General features: G+C 43.6%; 1 protein-coding gene across 7 annotated transcripts in view; it reads left to right on the forward strand.

Annotated features, from left to right (window-relative positions):
* The window catches only part of RBFOX1 (RNA binding fox-1 homolog 1), a 386,334-nt gene that overhangs the window by 194,433 nt on the left and 172,286 nt on the right, over positions 1-19,615 (forward strand). For all 7 annotated transcript variants that reach the window (XM_057748889.1, XM_057748888.1, XM_057748892.1 and 4 more), the window contains exon 2: positions 289-531. In XM_057748889.1, coding sequence (XP_057604872.1) covers positions 289-531 — 243 coding nt within the window. The remainder of the gene's footprint in view (positions 1-288; positions 532-19,615) is intronic.

A 19,615-nucleotide genomic window follows, 5' to 3' on the forward strand; every position in this document is an offset into this window, starting at 1 on the left:
GTTTGGCTGTTGGGCTGGATGACTTGGGAAAGGGTCTTCAACCTGTCAGAGCCTCGACTTCTGCATCTGTACAATGGGGCTTTAGCAGTGATGGCTACTCTTTCCGTCTGGGGTCCAGTGAAGATTCACTGGGATGTATCCATCTCAGGCTCTTGGCACCGTGCTGGCACCCACGAAGCATCCGGGGAGCAGCTGTCCTTGTGCTTGGCGGCGGGGTGGGGGGGGGGAAGGTTCTGCTTGGTGCGCGCTCACGGTTTTCTCTCCCTCTCTCTCTCTTTGATTTTCCAGGGTAATCAGGAAGCAGCAGCTGCCCCTGACACAATGGCTCAGCCTTACGCTTCGGCCCAGTTTGCCCCCCCTCAGAACGGCATCCCCGCGGAATACACGGCCCCTCATCCCCACCCCGCTCCAGAGTACACGGGCCAGACCACGGTTCCCGAGCACACGTTAAACCTGTACCCTCCCGCGCAGTCGCACTCGGAGCAGAGCGCCGCGGACACGAGCGCTCACACCGTCTCGGGCACCGCCACAGTAAGTGCGCGCTGGTCTCGGGAGGCGGGCTGGGACCCCGGGATTCTGGGAATGACTGTGGGGTGCACCTCCATGCAACTGGGGGGCTCCTTCCCGCAAAGCATCCGGGAAGCTCATCCTTGTCATCCCAGCCCCGCCTAGTTCACCTCACCTCCGTGCATCTTCTCCTGGCACTGATTTTAATGCACACATTTTCCATTAACCCCGGGCATTTGTAAAGGGAAACGGTCATCTCTTTTCTGCTTCTCTGGTTTTGCTTTTTCTGGAATTATGTCACCTCAATGGAATCATACACTATGTAATCTTTTTTTTTTTTTTAATGACTTTATGGAGATACCATTTGCCTACAGTAAAATTCACCTGTTCGAGGTGTACCATTCACCAATTATTAGTGTATTTACAGAATGGTGCAACCATTGTCACGGTCTCTTTTAGGAAAATTTCCATCCTCCGCAAAATGAGTCTCCTGCCCGTTGCAGCCACTCCCCATTCCCGCCCCGGTGCTCCGTGACTTAGCTGGTTTCTTGGAAACTCACCCATGTTGTGGCTTGTGTCTCTAATGCCTTTTTTATTGAAGACGCCCTCCCCGCCTACCCCCACCCCCCACCCCGTGTGGGTGGCCTGGGCTGCCAAGGGACAGCTGGAGAGAATTTTGCAGGACTGTTCTGCATTTTGATGGTGGAGATAACACAAAAAAGTCACCAAAAAGTCACCTTTATGCACCAAAAACCCAACTTTATTGCATACGAATGGATGAAATGGATTGAAAAAAGCAAACAGAAAAGAAACAGTTTATCACCACCATCGATGCAAACTAGTGTGGCTGGCTATTCATGAACGATAACCACCCCAAACAAAAATGATTAAAATACACAGTGTTTATCAGTGAACCACCTAAATTAACCACGCACCATGCACGCCACAAGAGGTATATGTACATTTAGGAAGTCTTCTTCTGTGGAATTCTGTAGAAGCCTGGACACACCCAGCCTCTAGTCCAGAACGCTCTACAGGTGCAACACAATTGAGCCTCTCTCTCCTGACCTCAAGCCTCTGAAAAACTAGTATTTGTGAGGAAGTGTATTGGTTTGAAGCATGATATATTTCTTGTAACTAAAAGTGACCGTTGACTAACTTTGCTACCTGGTACCTTATTGATTTGGAGGTTAGACTTGGAGACTTTTCAAAATAATGTAAATTGAAATTTTTTCTATTGTTTTCCCTTTTTTATTGTGCCAAAAATACATATAACATAAAATTTACAGTTTTCACCATTTTATCATGTACGATTCGATGACATTAAGTACATTCACAGTCTAGTGCAGCTCCCACCATTATATAGTCCTGGACGTTCCCATCACCCCAAAAGGAAACCCAGTATCCATTAGGCACACTTTCTCCATTCCTTCATCCCACCAGCCCCTGGGAGCCACCAATCTGCTTTATTTCTGTCTGGGTTTGCCTATTCCAGATTTTTCCCCAAAATGGGCTCATACAGTGTATGACCTTTTGTGTCTGTCTTTTCACTAACAGAGTGTTTTCAAGGTCCATGCGTGCTGTAGCATTGATCGGTACTTCATTCTTTTTTTATGGTTGAATACTATTCCACTGGGTTCATAGACCATATTTTGTTTCTCTATCCATCCGTCGATGGGCATTTGGGTTGTTTCCGCCTCTTGGCTATTGTCAGTAGTGCTGCTGTTGCCTTTTTGGTATTTGGCTGCTGTAACTTAGGGATGGGTTCCTTAAGTGGCTTTGTGGATTCAGTAGGTATTTATTGTTGTGTTGACTACCATGTGTAGTGACGGGGTGGTTGTTTATTTGTGTGTTGGTTGTTTTGTGATAATCAATGGGGGTAGGGCTTGAGAAAGTTATTTGGGGACTAAAAAAGGTCCCATCAGACATCATTTATTAAGCCTCAACATGGGCCAACCATACAAACTGCTGTGGAAGATTCATTCATTCACTCAGAAATATTTATTTATTTATTTATTTATTTATTTTTTTATTTTTTTTAATTATTTTTTTTGGGGGGTACACCAGGTTCAATCAACTGTTTTTATACACATATCCCCATATTCCCTCCCTTCCTTGACGCCCCCCCCTCGAGTCCCCCCCACCCTCCCTGCCCCAGTCCTCTAAGGCATCTTCCATCCTCAAGTTGGACTCCCTTTGTTATACAACAACTTCCCACTGACTATTTTACAGTTGGTAGTATATATATGTCTGTACTACTCTCTCGCTTCTTCTCAGTTTCCCCTTCACCCCCCGCCCCCTCCCATACCTCGAGTTCTCCAGTCCATTCTCTGTATCTGCTTCCTTGTTCTTGTCACTGAGTTCATCAGTACCATTTTTAGATTCCGTATATGTGAGTTAGCATACAATATTTGTCCTTCTCTTTCTGACTTACTTCACTCTGTATGACAGATTGTAGTTCTATCCACCTCATTACATATAGCTCCATCTCATCCCTTTTTTATAGCTGAGTAAGAAATATTTATTAAGCATCTACTCGGGCCAGGACTCATACTTGAAGATGTGGTTGAACCAAAGAGAAATGGTCCTTTCTCTCTTGTAACTTAGTGCCAGAGACAGACAGTAAACATGTGGCAATAAAATAGCTGTATAAACCCACACTGTGATGCTTGTGCTTAAGGAAAAGACAGCTGCCATGGGAGGATTAAAAAAAGAGCAGAGGTACCACCTGCAAATGATAGTCTGGGAACATTTCTTCAAGGACATAATATTTAAGTGGGAAAGAAAAGCATCCAGGCAAAAGGAATACCAAGGTCAAAGGCCCCAAGGTTGGAAAGAGCTGGGCTTATTCAAAGAACTAAAAAAGAGGCAGTAGGTCTAGGACATAGACACTACAGGAGGTGAAATGATGAGCAGATGGGCTGCCTCCCTTCGAGGGCCCTTTGTCCACTAGAGACTGTAATGTATTTGTTCTATTAATTGTTGTAATGTCACAAGTTCTAGAGCATGGATTTCCAAGGCTTTAGTGTATTACGATGATAGTAGAAGAACACTTTCCAAGAGGTCTGCCTCAAAATCAATCAGTGAAGGAGTACTACTTCATAGGCTTCTGGTTACCAGTAACAGAAAACTTGGCAGGGAATGTATTGGCTTATAAAACAAAAAATCGCGGACAAGAGCCTTAGACACAGCGTGGTTCTTGGCATGCATTGGGTTCCAGCCACATCCATCTCTGCCTCTTTTTCCTCTTGCTCATCTTCATTTTCCACTTCTGTGTGATGGTCCTTCAAGTTCAAGCTCTTGATATCACACCAGATGGCCAGTGAAAGACTCTTGGATTAGTCCATGCAAGCAAGCCTGGGAATCTCTCTCTCTCTCTCTCTTTCTCTCTCTGGTTTGCATGGTGGTATAGTTGTTCAGTGGCTGAAACACAGAATGGCTGTCTCAGCCCTGGGGCCACTAAGGATCCCCATTCCCAAATACATAGACCAAGGATAGTTCCACTGGTGTCAATGGTAAAGTGCCTTTGGGACTTCTCATTAAAGGTATTTAATGAACAGAAACTGGTCGGTGCTACAGGTAGTATGGTGACCCATTTGTATGGAGAGGCTTGAATCGATGCCTTTGTTGAATGTTGGGAATGGAGAGAAGGTTAAGTAAGGACCAATCACTGGAGAACTCATAGGTGGTGAGGTTTGGAAGAAAAAGAGCTATTGAATAAGGCTTAAAGAGGGTACCCAGATGTGGGGGTTGAACCAGGAGAGTGTTGTCTTGGCAGCCTGGCACATGTGAACAGAGAAGACATTATTGAAGCTGACAGTTTGGACATCATTGAAGACCCAGGAGAAAGTAGCCTTGGTAGAGTGTTGGGGAGAGATGCCGGGGGCTAGGAGTTGAGGAATAAATGGGAAATATCAGAGAGGTGCAGTACCACCGTAAACATTTAGAGTGAAGAGGAGAAAGAAAAGATAGCGACAGAAGAGCACAGAACTCAGAGGAAGCAGTGTGTAGGAGAGTGGATTTTGATTCACTATTTTATACCACAGAGACTCGGGACGAGGGGACAGGGAATAAGAGATAGGGAATAATGACTCAGGGAAGAAAGTGACAAAGTATTTTAGAGGAAATAGGAAGGACTATGACCAAGGGTACAGAGATATAGTAGGTCGTTTGGGAAAGGAGAGGAGATATTTTATTTTTTACAGCTCTGTTGACATATAAATGACATACAATAAACCGTGCATATTTAAAGTGTACAATTTGATAAGTGTTGACATACGTACATATCTGTGGAGCCATTGCTACTGTCAAGATAACAGACATCTCCATCATCCTCAAGTTTTCTTTTTAAATCTGGCAACCACTTTATTATTCATTTGTTTATTAATTTATTTTTATTTATATTGAAATATAGTTGATTTACAATGTTGTGTCAGTTTCAGGTGCACAGCAAAGTGATTCAGTTATACATATATACATATATCTATTCTTTTTCATTTTGTACATAATAGTTTGTATATGTTAATCCCAAACTGCTAATTTATCCCTCCCCCCTCTTTTCCTTTGGTAACCATAAGTTGTTTTCTATGACTGTGAGTCTATTTCTGTTTTTGTGAATATGTTCATTTGTATCATTTTTCTAAATTCCACATGTAAGTGATATCATATGATGTTTGTCTCTGTCTGACTTACTTCACTTAGTGTGATAATCTCTAGGTCCATCCATGTTGCTGCAACTGACATTATTTCATTCTTTTTCAAAGGTGAGTAATGTTCCCTCATATATTATATATAACACTGTGGAGGTTCCTTACAAAACTAAAATAGAGTTACCATATGATCCAGCGATCCCACTCATGAGCATATATCCAGAAAAAAAACTATAACTCGAAAAGGTACATGCACCCCAGAGTTTTCTCATACCCCTCTGTGATCCTTCCCTCTCCACCCTCTATCTCATTCCCAGGAACCAACTCATCAGCTCCTATGGCTTAGTTTTCATTTTCTAGAACTTTCTATCTGTGACATCAAACTTTACCTGCTCTTTTTTTCTGGCTTCACTCACTCAGCATCATTGTTTACCGATTCGTCCATCTCATTGCATGCACCAGTAGCCTAACTTTGGGCACCGTTGTGCAGAATGTGCCACAATTTGTTGACCCATTTACTTGTAATGGCCACCATTACAAATAAAGGCTCCCAGGAACATCTGGAAACATTCCAGTTTTGAAACAGAAGAGAAGTGTCACTGTCCATTCCAGTTGCTGTAACAAAACACCACAGACTGCCTCATAAACAGCAGAAGTTTATTGCTCAGAATTCTGGAGGCTGGAAGTCTGAGATCAGGGTACCAGATGGTCAAGTGAAGGTCCTCTTCCTGATTCAAAGTCTCTGCATTTTCATATGGTGGGAAGGGTGAGGGGACACTGTGGGGTTTCTTTTATGAGGGCACTAATCCTGTTTGTGAGGGTTACACCCTCATGACCTAATCACCTCCCCACCTTCTAACACCATCACATGGGGCTTTAGGATTCCAAGATGTGAATCTGGGGCAGTGAGTGAGGGACACAAACATTCAGACCAGAGCAAGAAGGAAGAGTAAATGTGTGAGGAAACAGGTAAATCTTGAGATCAAGAGATGACCTCAGGAGGTCCTTCTGTACTATCGTCATGCTCATTACCCACGGACAGAGAGTGAGGAAGGAAGCGATTTAGAAGCAACATAATGATTCCTGAAATTGGGCAGACCTGCCGGGAATCTGGCTCAGACAGTTCTAGGGTTTTTGAAGGGCAGTGTGCGCCTCTCTGACTTGGGGATTGTGAGTTTGTGGTGGGGCTGGTTTTCTGGTGACTTTGTCTATTCCAGCAATGTCTGAGTGGCACAGACTGCTTATGGAAAGTCTTCAAGGAACGAGGACCATGACAAGGTGAAGCAGAAGGGCTCTGTGGCTGATCCTGAAGGAAGTCTTAGGACGGATACTCTTAGCTAGTTTGGGGAAGGGCAGGCATCCTAAAAGGTGCCATCTTGTTTTCTGCTATGATTCCATGCCTATGCTTGTCTCTCTTCTGACGAAAGGGAAGATGTTTCTGCTGTCTGTGACCTACTTTTGAGTTGTAGTTCCCTGACCTGACCAAGCAGAACATAGTCTATGACAAGTTTCTTCAAACTGTCTCTGCATCCTTGTGCATTTACCGTGGGGAACCTTCTCTTCACTTAACCTCAAAGTGGGTCATAGCCATGGTCCTCCCAGCCCCAGAAGACACGGCCCTGTATTAGACACCTAATTTATTCCCCACAGGTAGTGTTGTACCTGGAACAACTCTAACTGTCCTTTAACAGATATGCACAGTGCTTCATGCCAGTCTGAGGGCACTGGAGGAACCATCATTTCTTTGAAAAATGGACTAGTTTGGGGTAAGAGAAAAGATCCATCCATCTGGTAGGCTCCAAGAACATCTAATATATGCACATGATTTAACACAAAGTGCAGGATCTGTAAAAGAGAAGCAGAATACACCCAGAGCTCCCAGCCAGAGCTGAGGAAAGTACAGACAGAGAAGACCTACCAGGTCATCCTTTCAGTTCCCCAAGGGCTGAGATGAGTCCCCGCAGGACATTTTTCTGCTGAATGTCTATTTAATGCAGCCTCCAAACACATCACGGATCACGGTGCTGACAGAGCCAATGCTGTATTATATTAGATACTGCTCCTGACAAGGTATTTTACTCTTGACATATTATAATTAGAGATTTGCAAGTTGTGAATTCTCCATGTATCTCCAATAGCAACTTAACTTCTATTTTTAACACCTCTGCAGTCTGTCTAAAAGTCTCCCACCAGCTCTAGGATCTGATGGGAGAAACAATGTGAGTCTTAGAGCTTGGTCCCCAAGCTCTGGGCTCTGTTGACAGAGAGAGGAGCTCTTTAAGGAGCCTAGTTCTTCTTGATCTTCAGTGCTTCCAACTGGAGTGCTGTGTCTCCAATTTTCATTAATACCTTTAAGAGGATAAGATGTATCTTGGTGGTGACTTCCTGTTCTTAACCATTGACATACTGGCTCTGCTTCGGAAGCCAATTATGTAGTTAAGGTACGGGGAAAACTTCTCAATGCATTCCTTTTTGTTAACTAGCCATTATTATTAATTATTATTATTATTATTATTATTATTGCAATTCAGGTTTGTGGTTCCTAAAAGTCACACACTACAAAAGTGTATATAATGAAAACTAAAATTTTCTTAGAAACGAGAGTCACTAATTCTTTATATTTCCTTTCAGAAATTCTTTATGCAAATACAAGCATATGCTTGTGTCTTAGTCTTTTCAAGCTGCTATAACAAAAATATTATAAATTGGCTGTCTTATAAACAACAGATATTTATTTCTCACAGTTTGGAGGCTAGGAAGTCCAAGATTGTGGCACCAGAAGATTTTGGTGTCTGGGGAGAACCCACTTACTCATTCATAGAGGGCTGTCTTGTCGCTGTGTCCTCACACAGCAGAAGGGTGAGGGAGCTCTCCGGGGCCTCTTTTATAAGAGCACTAATCCCATTCATGAGGGCTCCACCCTCATGACCTGATCATCTCCCAAAGGCCCCACCTCCAAATATCATCACTTTGGGGGCTAGTATTTCAACATATGAGTTTGGGAGGGGGGGTACAAACACTTGGTTTATAGCAGCCTGCTTGTCTATTTCTCTTTCTCTACCTGTCTCTGGTTTATCTCCCTCTGTCTCTAATTCAATCTTTACATCATCTAACTTCTTACTAGTTCCATTCCCAAAAGGACAGAATTAAAATCTATTAAGCACCTGCTTTGGCACCTTCTATATCTGGGCAATCATTCTGTATCATGCTTTGCATTCTTTTGCACATCCATGTGCTATCTTACATTATTACAGAGGTCTCCCCAGATGGAATTTAGGTTGTTTCTGGGGTTCATCTTGCAGTGTTAGCATTCCCAGTCAGGCTCTAGTGAGCAGCTGGGTACAAATACTGCTGTCCACCTCCGGTGTCTCTGTGTGAATGGTTAAAGGTACGCGGGTTTAAATGTAGACATTGCTCAGTTGCCCTCTAAAGAGTCTGTGTGCAGCCCACAGAAGTCCCGAGAAGGTCTGCTGCCCACAACCTTGCCCAGCACAGTGCACCATCGAACTCAGCTCACAGCCTTTCCACCTGTGCGTGCTGGGCTGGGGCTACCCCCTCTCTAACAAAAGAAAGTAACTTGAGAGCTGCCTGGTGTCAGGGAGAAGAGAAGGAAAGGCTGCTGCTATTGATTGAGGCCTGCTATGGTCACAGAGCCTGCTAGGCACTCTTTCAATCCCTCATCTCATTTTGCCCTCATGCCAAACTTTTATACGATGTTAGTACTCCCCATTGATGAATGAAGAGGTTCAAGATGTCACGGAGTTTGGAGGAGTTGTGAAGGCAGAGTAGAGACCCGCACCAGGTATGTCAAAGTCTAGACTTTCCTCAATCTCCAGGCTCTTCCCTAAGAGATCTCCTGGCCAGCAGCTCAGATGACCAGTGCCTGGGACCAGGGTGAACGATCTAGAATTCCCCTAAAGGCTGGTTTCTTCAGCCTGCTCTCCAATTTAGAGAAGCAGGGAAACTAAGAACCTGGAATCCGGACATGTCAGGGTTTGCCCCTCTGCTTTACCATTTCCAAGCCAAAGGCTCTTGGGCTGGTCGTTTGCCATCTCTGCTCGTACGGTCCTACTGTGCCCTTCCTCCACGGTGGTTATGCCGTTCTCCAAACACCCTTCCTCTTCCCTTCTAAACAGTCAGCATAGACGAATTGTAAAACACCAGGGAGTCCTTCTTCCTGTCAGAGGACTTTGGCATCCCCTGCTTACATTTAAAGTTTGGCAAAATCACTGAGGGATGCCAGTCTGAAAATAGGGTGAGTAGCTACATCAAAACAGGAGGCAGAGAACCATAGTCTCAGAAATAACAGGTTTTGCTTATTGAGTGACAGGCTCTGTTGTAATCACTTTACATGTACAAGTACAATCTCAAGTCATCTTGACTCTCCATCACCAAATAAAAGCAAAAAAGAATAAAAGTATGTAGAAGGCATTGTTATCACCACGTTACAGTTGAAAAACCTGAGGCAAGTAACTTCCTGAAGGTCATTGTCACTAACAGGTAGGAACCAGGGCTCCAAACCAGGTGTATCAGACTCAAGACCAAAACTCTTTAGGGCTCAAAGCCCAGAAGGCACCCCCAGGCAGGCCAAGGCACACACTCTGGGCTCCTCTCTGCATCCAAAGCTGTGACAGAAAAGGATGCTTTGCCTGGGAATTCCTCATTTCACCCCGGGGAGGGCCCAGCCAGACCCAAGCATGTGTAATATTACAGGCTTAGTGTGGGCTCTTATATGAGACCAGTGCCTTGAGCAAACTCCAATAACATGTTTCAGTGGCTTCAAAATTGTCTTTTCAGATGACAGTGTAGCTGAGCTGTTTTGTCAATACCAGTTCTGCTTTCCTAAGGTTCACATTTACTTTAAGGACACAGGTACTGCCTCTCATTCCCTCATGAGGCCAAGTATTATACCTTTGCCTCCTGTCTGTGCTTTAGAATAAATGGTCTGTGGCTTTCAGGATGAATTAAAGGTCTGCATTACCCAATTCCAGGGCCATTTTACTGTTCCAAAGCCCCTGTTGACCAAAGAGTGCCCCATCCTGGTGGCCCAGGAGGCACCATTGAGCCCAACAAAGGATAATTCTAAAGCTGTGAGCATCAGAGACCCAAGTCTAATGTCCCCTTGTAGGACTGGGATACAGCCTTGGATTCTGGGAGAACTGAAGGTTCTCATGACAGATCAGGAAAAATGGCTCTGGATAGATAAATACCCTTAGGTGTTATCAGGAGAAGCAGTGAAGCATCACCATAAAGAGCTTGGCATTCCCACCCCAGTTCTGACCCAGGGTGGGACCACTGGCGTATGATGGAACCTCTCTGAGCCTCACGTTCTCCCTTTGCGTATGTGAGGCTATGACATCCTAATGAGATAATGCCAATGAAGGGCTTGGCACAGAGATGGGCACACAGTAAATGTTCTACCATATGAACTGTTATAATTAGGAACTAATTATGTCATTTCCAATGGGAAATCAGAGCGTTCTCCTCCATCCTGAGTTCTTCATTCGAAATGTTTTTCAGGACAATAAATCCATCCTAAGAACTGTGACATTTTCTCTGTTATGGGGAAATGAAGACTCAAATTCCTACACTTATTTTAAAAGGAATTCTTGTATGTGATGATTTCCATACAAATAATTTTCAATCACTCATGCCTGAGTTTGGCTGATTGGTACAAGCAAGTCATTGACCTAAGTCTAGGTCATGAAGAGCAAGGTTAGGATTTATTAAAGGACTGTATGACTGAAGTTTTGTCCATAAGGCTGAAGCCATCTTTCTTTTGCTGAATGAAGAAAGATCAGACATGTTTTCTTTCCTTAGGGGGATTTCATTGTCATATTTCCACTGGAAGTCTCAAGTCATCGGAAACTTTTCATCGTGACTTTGTGTTCATTTGGTGTTTTGTGCTTATTCATACTTATATACGTTGTCATCAGTTTTACCCTCTCAGTATGACTAAGCAGTCTGTATCCTTGATTAAGATGTTAGTCTTTGAGCAAGTGTTAGCATACAGTGTCATTGTGAAGTGTTGGAGTAATGATTGGATAATTCGACGATGAAGTGGACTGTCTATGAGCTACACAAATGACTGGTTAGGTGTTGGAAGAACCTTTTTGTAGCTCATGGGCCTCATGAGGTGGTTTCGTTGCTTTTCTTTGTTTTTAAGTGAATTTAGATTCAGACGTTAATCTGTTCTGTGGGCAGTGTTTGAATCCTTCATTAGCCAACCATCAGCTTATACTCTTAATTCGTGGCCATGTATTGCAAGTTGATAGTAAATTCCTACAAAGTGTGTGCCCTATTTGGATTTCAAGCAGAAGAAAGAAGTTGGCTGTGCTTTGTTACCTGAGAGTTCCTGGGGGCCTCAGCCAGACCCTTGGAGAGTTAGAGCTGGAGGGAACCACTTATTCTAATCTCCTCATTATAGAGTTGTAAGGTGATCACATAAGTTAATGGCTGAAACCCATATACTTTCAGGTCCAGGTGAATACCATACACATCTGGAAAAGATTGGTTTATGATGGAGACATAGGTAAAAGAAATAATTAATTTCCCTCATTAATATAGGAATGATAAAACCCTAGGCATGATGCTTTGTGACCCTTTGATGGAGGCCCTGTTGGTAGTCTTGAGGGCACATGGTCCATCCAAAGGCAGCTCCCTATCAGTCCATCCAATCACTGCCATATTGGATTGCCAGCCCAGCATCACAATATCTTGATTTTTTTCAAGAGCAAGCAGGATTTGGGATTTTTATGTGCTCTCCTGTTTGCTCCTGTTTCATTCCTTTTTGTTAGCTGCCCAGCCTCTGAAGATACTGAGTTTTTACCCCCTGACTTAGTCTTTGAAAATTCATTTGTTTATTTTTTTAATAGGAGGTGAAATTAGGAACTTTAACCCTTGGAGTGAGACCCTATGTCATGTTTATGAAAAAAGGCAGCTTGGATACTTTAGCATGACAGTGCAGAGATGCACAGAATGCTAGAGCTTGAAGTGACCATCTGGTCTACCTGCTTTGTTTATGAATGATGCTGAGGTTCAGAGAGGGAAAGGGGCTTGCCTGAGTGACACAGTGACTGTCACAGCAGAAACCAGAACTGGGACGTCCTACAAGAAAATTTCCACTGCGTCCTGCCCCTCCCTGTGCGTCCTACTGGCTATGACCATGCTTTTTTTCCTCTCTATCTCCTGAATTCTGTGGTAGCTTTCAAAATTAACCTATTTAGGGTTAGCTCTGCACTAAAATAGACAAAGCCCACTGACTCTGTCTGCAGGAGCAAATCAAACTATTTGATTTAAGGCTCCATTTCTCTTTGATATGCCATTTTGGTTCCTAGCCAGATGTTTCAGCCAGTAGTGGGCCCTACTTTCAGAAAGCCTTCCGGAATTCTAAAAACAGACTTTATTTTATCTAGTTCTCTCCTGCTGATCCTGGTGGTTGTGCTGATGGGGCTGCGCTCATTCAATACTGTTATATGTTCCAGTTGGCTCTAGTCCCAGTTGCTCTTGGGTCAAAACACTCTAAGTAGGGAGTCTGAGTTAGACTTTCCACCTTTGCATCCCTGAAGGACACGGAGGCTGTCAGATTGCCAAATTATAGCCTTTGAGGTAGAGCTAGGTCCAGTTCACTGCCCAAGCTCCCAGAAGGGCAGGAGATCAAAGGGTGGGCTCTGCCCCGCATAGTAGAGTAACCAGACCCTTGTGAGGCAGGTGAGTATGACAGATAAGCCAATCAGAGTGGAGATCCCACAGAAACTCTCCTGGTCCCTACAACTCTTGGACTTAGCAGAAAAGGTCACCACAACACAGACACTAAGCCGTCTCTCTGATATCAGGAACAGAATGTATCCAACGTTGAGGACCTGACTTTTCTGTGATCTCGATATCCTTGGTACAAAGCTACACGGGCAAGTTTGTTCTCCAACGAAACAAAGCTTGCGGACTGTACGGTCCAAAACAAACCAGGCCATCAGGACCAAGGTAATTTGAAAGCTTAAGAGTTGCAGACTTGTTTTGGAAGCAAAAAAGCTTTAAAAAAAAATCATGGAAGTAGTTGCGAATAATAAAATTCAACAAGTTTGGGCTGCCCTGGTTTTTTAAAAGGGGAAGATGTAAATGTACATCTTAATTGGTAGATGGGGAAAAACAAATAGTAATTTCTTGGGCCGAAAAGAGGAACTTTTAAAAAGAAGAGTTAACTATTGTGTATGAATAATGTCTAGATAGCAGGAACTAGCATGTGGTGAGCATGTATTAGACGCCAAGTGCAGTGATGCTACCAGCTTTCTGTGCATGATCTGATGGAATCGTACAGTACTCTGAGGAGATGGGTACCATAATTAAAACCCCTTGTTACCTAGGTGAGAAAACCAGAGCATAGAGAAATCAAGGAGAGTGCTCAGGTCACATCACATAGCCAATAAAGGCAGAGCTGGGATTCAAAGGCAACCAGTTCTACTTCAGGATCCACTTCCTTACTCTACTTCCTTCCTTACTCACAGAGCCACACACTATGCTGAAAATTTTACTCACATTCCATAACCCATCAAGGGATGGATGTGATGTTGCCAGAATGACAGATGAGGAAACAGCACGGATGTTAAGTAACTTGCCCCAAGGCTATACAACTAATACAGGGAGGAGTGTAAATGCCGCAGAGGCCTGGTGGATTCTTGAATCCACATCGTGTGACTTCTCCATCAGAAATAGTTTATTTCACTGAAATGACATTCTCTGCTATTTTAAACATGATCATATCACAGCAGACAGGTATCTTAATAATCGTTGTCCCCATAATTCTGGGTTTATCTTTAAACTGCTCCAATTTATAAACACACAGCACACGTGCGCGTGCACACACACACTCTTTCATCCCCCAATTATCCCCTCCCCCCGTGGCATCCAGTGGCCTCATGGAGTGAAAGGGACCTTCAAACCACTTGGCAAGCTGACTAGAGGAAGCCTGGATCTCCCAGAGAAACTTGCTACAAGGAAATCGCTAATTATAACCCAAATTGTATTTGACTTCTGCATCTTTGCTTCGCGTTATCACACTGTAATTTAAAGTGATTGTTCCCTAGCCTTTTTTAGGGGGAGAAATTAACTACCATTTTTTTTCTAAGAAAAGCGGTGGTGGCGGCAGCCCTCGAATGACAGGAGGTGGGTCTCGTCCCCCCTTTTCCCTCTAATTGGCTTGCACGTGGGAGTCAGGTTAGCAATTATGCAAGGAGTTGCCTGGGGTTCCAGGCGGTGTCTCTGGGTGACACTCATCTGGTGGCTTCACAAAAGGGAAAGAGATGATGAGGGTGGAGCAGGCTGGGGGGACGAGACCCAGAGAGTCTTCTTGAGGCCTGGAGGTGGAAGTTTGGAGACAGGACGGAGGCAAGGCAGCTTAGTCCTTGGATTTGGGGCCCTTCTCCTGTTTTGAATCCCGGAAACTCTTGGCATTGAAGAATGGAGGAGGCCTGATCAAAGGTTAGGAAGAGGAGTAGGAAGCATTGCATAGACCCCAGAGCCCTGACTGTCGTTCTGCCTGGTCCAGCCTCTTGCCAGCCCAGCCTTCTGCTCTTCTCCCCAGCCTTCATCTCTTTCAGGCCTTTAGTAGCAGCATTAAGTAGCTAAGCCAAGGCTTGGCTCAATGACCAATGCATCAATTCTGGCCCACTGCCTGTTTTTGTCAATAAAGTTTTACTGGCACACAGCTCTATCAGTCCATTCATGTATTGTCCATGGCTCCTTTTCGTTACAACAGCAGAGTCAGAGTTGTGTAATTGTAAAGAGATATGGGGCCTGCAAAGCTGAAACCACTTACTATTTGGCCTCCATAGAAAAAGTTAGTTGATCCCTGATCTAGGACAAAGCTTACATATTGTTGGCCTGCTGACTTGCTTCAGACCTCAGGCCTCCCAGTGGAATTAACTGCCTACATTTAAAAATGGAAGATTTTACAGTATGATCTGGCTTTGATTAAAAAGTGGAAAAGTCTTACAAAATATGGCAATGCTGTGTGAATGCTGAGCATGGACCAACCCCCAAGACTGTAGGCCATAGTCACCACCACATCCACCTGGACTGGTCCTCATAGGCATTTCAGTTTGACCAGGAAATCTGGGTCTTCTGGATTTTTTTTTAATTAATGAATTAATTAATTTGTTTATTTTTGGCTGTGTGGAGTCTTCGTTGCTGCACGTGGGCTTTCTCTAGTTGTGGAGAATGGGGAGCTACTCTTTGTTGCAGTGTGCAGGCTTCTCATTGTGGTGGCTTCTCTTGTTGCAGAGCATGGGCTCTAGGCAGGTGGGCTTCAGTAGTTGTAGCACGCAGGCTCAATAGTTGTGGCTCATGGGCTCTAGAGCGCAGGCTCAGTAGTTGTGGCACACAGGCTTAGTTGCTCCACAGCATGTGGGATCTTCCCGGACCAGGGCTCGAACCCGTATCTCCTGCATTGGCAGGCAGATTCTTAACCACGGTGCCACCAGGGAAGCCCTTTGGATTGTTTTTTAATAAAATAATTCTAATTTCTCCCCTGACCAATGAACTGCATTTATTTTATTCTTTCTTCTCCATCAAATTGGACTTCCCTGTGGAACTCTGGCAAGAAAATAAATGTTTGTGTAATGCCAGAATTTAGCGAATTCCAGAGTTATATCAGAAGTGTAGCATCCCCTTCTACCTCCAAACATACCCGTATACACATGCAGTGCCCACGTTTTCAAAAAATCCTTCTTTGAAATTGAAACCTATATCACTATTGACTTTGATTTAAATCAGAGCAGGATTAGCAAGTGTTTCCTTCTTCTGAGATCATGAAATGAATGTCACAAGTGTTATTATTAATAAAGTCTTAATAGTCTAGGGTAATGTTTTCAGGCTTTAAGTCCATTATTCTAAGCCCAGTGGCACATAGGATTATCCCCATTTCACAGATAAGGAAAACAGAGACTCAGAGGTGACAAAAATTGCCCATCAGTATGTGATGGGCACAGAACTCAAATCCAGATTTGGCTGATGCCAAAGGCACCGCTCTTTCTAATACATCATGGCAGGTCTTTATACACAGAGGCATGGACAATGAAAGTACCTTGACTAAAATAGGCGACTGGTGCCCAGCTCTGGGACTGACATGAGAAGGCGGTAGGAAAGCCCCAAGAGATCACCTCTCCTGTAGCTAGAACAGCTGATCCCCAGAAGAGCCTCAAAAGGCTTGGTTAGAGCCACTACAGGTGAGTTTTTGATGAACAGTCACTTAAGCATCTTTCATTGCTCTCAACAAATCTGCAGAGAATGTTTTTTCCGCTAGCCTTAGCAAGCTCAGCAGAAGGAGAAGTTAGGTTGTGTGGGTGGGGAAATCACATTTCCTTTTCAAAATGAAGGTTCATAGGGCAGGAGCCTACCCACGGCAGAGGGAAACCCTAGTAAACAGGATCCAGGCTTTGTTTGGCAGCTTTGTTCTTGCAGAGAGCCCAGCCTGGGCTGCACAGGCATCTAGACTTACCTTGCTGTGTGTGTGTGTGTGTGTGTGTGTGTGTGTGGCTTTAGGAACCCCTGTGCTTTTCCTTCCGCAGCTTGGGTAGTGAGTTCCACAGGCTTTCTGAGGATACACAGTGGCCTGACATTGGGGCTGAACCCTTGATAATGACACTGTAGACATGAGATAATTACAGATCGGATACTTCCCAAGTCAAGCTAAGTGGACCTCTGATTATTATTCTGAGTATAATAGGAGCATAACTAACACTGAAGGGAAATTGTACTTCTCTATTTTATTAACCACTTTTATATTCCCTTGTGCATGGCTATGATGCTATGGAATCTTCTTAAATGTGATATTACTCAATATAATACAATAATAATGCACACACCGTAATGTATTGGATTACTTTGCAAACAGCCCTTCTGAAATTGAATTTCCCATCATTTCCCTGAGCTGGCTCAGGGCTGCTGGGCTCACAGGCCCATTTTGGGGCCTGGAGCCTGGAGTCTACCTTTACAATCACATAGGTTCTCATGGATATAAGAAATTGGTCCACATCATTTTTATTCACGGTGGGGATGTTGGTGAGCCCTGTTCCCAGACATCTCACCATTTGTTACGGCTCAGAAATGCAAGTGGTTTTTGATACCTCAGTATAGTTTGAAAATGAACTGGGTTAGAAAGCATCAGGAAGGAAGCTTGTTAGATAGCGAGGAGGCCTTCCACACTGAAATTAAACTTTGAAGTATTGGTAATTGCCTTTGCTGGAGATTCTATCAAATCTTTACTTATTCCCAGCCTTTGTTCATCTATAAACCCTTTTGTGATACCATCTCAAAGCCAGAGTTGGTATTCCCTTTACATTTTGGATGTGCCTTGAGAATTCAGCCCTCTGGAATCCAAATAAATAAAGAAATAAAATAGTTTCTTGAACTCCTACAATATGTCACAAACACATTAATCTACTAAATGCTCACCCCACAACGTTAAAATAATTTAAAACTTTATTTTTGCCATAGAGCTGGAAGGTCCTTGAGGACACCACGGTACCTTACTCATCTTTTTTTATTCTCCGTGCTTAACACAGAGCCTAGAATAAAATAGATACTCAACAAGTATGTGTCATTTATTGGTTCATGAAAATGTCTTGAGTTTCTACTATTTGGGAGGTCCAGTACTAGGCCTTGGAAGTACAGGAGTGAAGGATAGATACAGATTCAACTTTAGGAAATTAGTCTAGCATAAAACATAGAATACAAACAGGCAAAAATCACTTGCATAATTGAGTGATTACATCCGTGGAAAATGCCTTAAAGGGAAGGTATAGGTGCTGTGCAAGGGTGCGGATTTCTCTCCAGCATGACCAGGATACCAGGTTAGTAGCCTGAATGGCCATAGCGAGAGGATCTATACCACAGAAATTGGCAGTGATGCAAATCAGGGCTTTGGGGGTTTTCTGTAGATCTGGTTGTTAACTGCTTACCACCACACCCCTGGCAAGAAGGAACTTGGTGCATTCAAACGAAAGAATGTCAGTGTGTCTGGGTTGGGGAGGGGAAAAGATGGCCCAATACGAGGCTAAAGAAGTGGTCAGGGAATGCTCTTGCAGGGCCCCGTGAGGCCTCCTGGGGGTAGAGGGGGTTATGTATGTATCCTTTGCCTGGGAGGCCATTGGAGGATTTTAAGCAAAAGAATGACAAGATTTCATTTTGATATTAGGAATGATCTGATGGTAGTATGGAAAATGAATTAGAGGGACACAGAATGGAATTGCGGGGAGGGGGAGGGTGACAGGAAGAGAAGTTAGGAAGCTATTGAAATGCTCCAGACAAGTAAAGGTGCCATGAACTAACATGGTCTGGACAACGTGTTGGCCATAGGATGTAAGAAAGAGAACGGGGTCCAGGGTGACTCTACGCTTGGGCATAAGTAAATGCCAGCTCTTATAAAGCTGAATCTTGGTGGCAATAAGGACCATTTTCCAAAGAACAGAAGGAGTAGAGAGCAAAAGTTCAATGTGTGTGTGTATGAACTTTGAGATGCTTGTGAGACACCTAACTATATCATTAAGCAAGCCTCTATTTTTTATCTTTAAAATGGACAGAATAATGCCTATCTTATTGGCAGGGATTCTTAACTAGATTGCCTTATAGGGAAGCCCTTGGCATATAGGAAACAAGCAATAAGATATAGCTGAATCTGAATTTCTGACACATGAAATCTGTGCCCTTTTAAAAATAGGACAGCCAGACTGGAGTTAATTGATAATGTTTTAGCTTTGATCTGAAGCACACAGAGTTTTCTATAAATTGAATATCAGTGTATAGAGTCATGGAGAGAAAAAAACTTAAAGCCCTCAATTCTGGTTCTGGCTTGGGCATTCACTTAAGCAAGTCACTCAGGGAAGTGGATAAGATTCCCAATTATGGTGTCAGCCTGTCTTGGTTCAAACCCTACTTCACCACCTCTTAATAACTTAAGCTAGTTACTTAATCTTCCTGATCCACAATTTTCAGAATATAATTGTCTTAACTTTGTAATGTTTGTGAACACAAGGAAGATATTCCAGGCAAAGCTCTTTATGACTCTGCCTGGCATGTAATTGGCACTGGGGGCTGGGATTAGGCATCATCCTGAGTTCTTGGTTTTCCCACCTTCCAATTGGGCGCAGTTATAATCCACACCCTGCCTAACTCACAGAGTTGGATTAATTATGAAATGACCAAAGAATCTGCCAAAGCTCTTTGTAATATGCAGTATGCTCCCATGTGAAATTTGTTACTAGTTTGGGGTGCTATAGTCCCATGTCATTTAATCTCAGATTGGCCATCAAGTGTAGATGTCATGATGTTCTTTTTACAGATGAGGAAATTGAGGCTTGGAGAGTTGACATGACGATGGTTTTCCCAAGGTCATGTCACTAGTGCGTGGTGTGTCTGAAACCATAACCTGTGCTAATAACCATAACTTCTGTACAACTTCTACAGCC

This window comes from Hippopotamus amphibius, chromosome 9 (assembly GCF_030028045.1).
Source record: "Hippopotamus amphibius kiboko isolate mHipAmp2 chromosome 9, mHipAmp2.hap2, whole genome shotgun sequence".
Taxonomy (NCBI): domain Eukaryota; kingdom Metazoa; phylum Chordata; class Mammalia; order Artiodactyla; family Hippopotamidae; genus Hippopotamus; species Hippopotamus amphibius.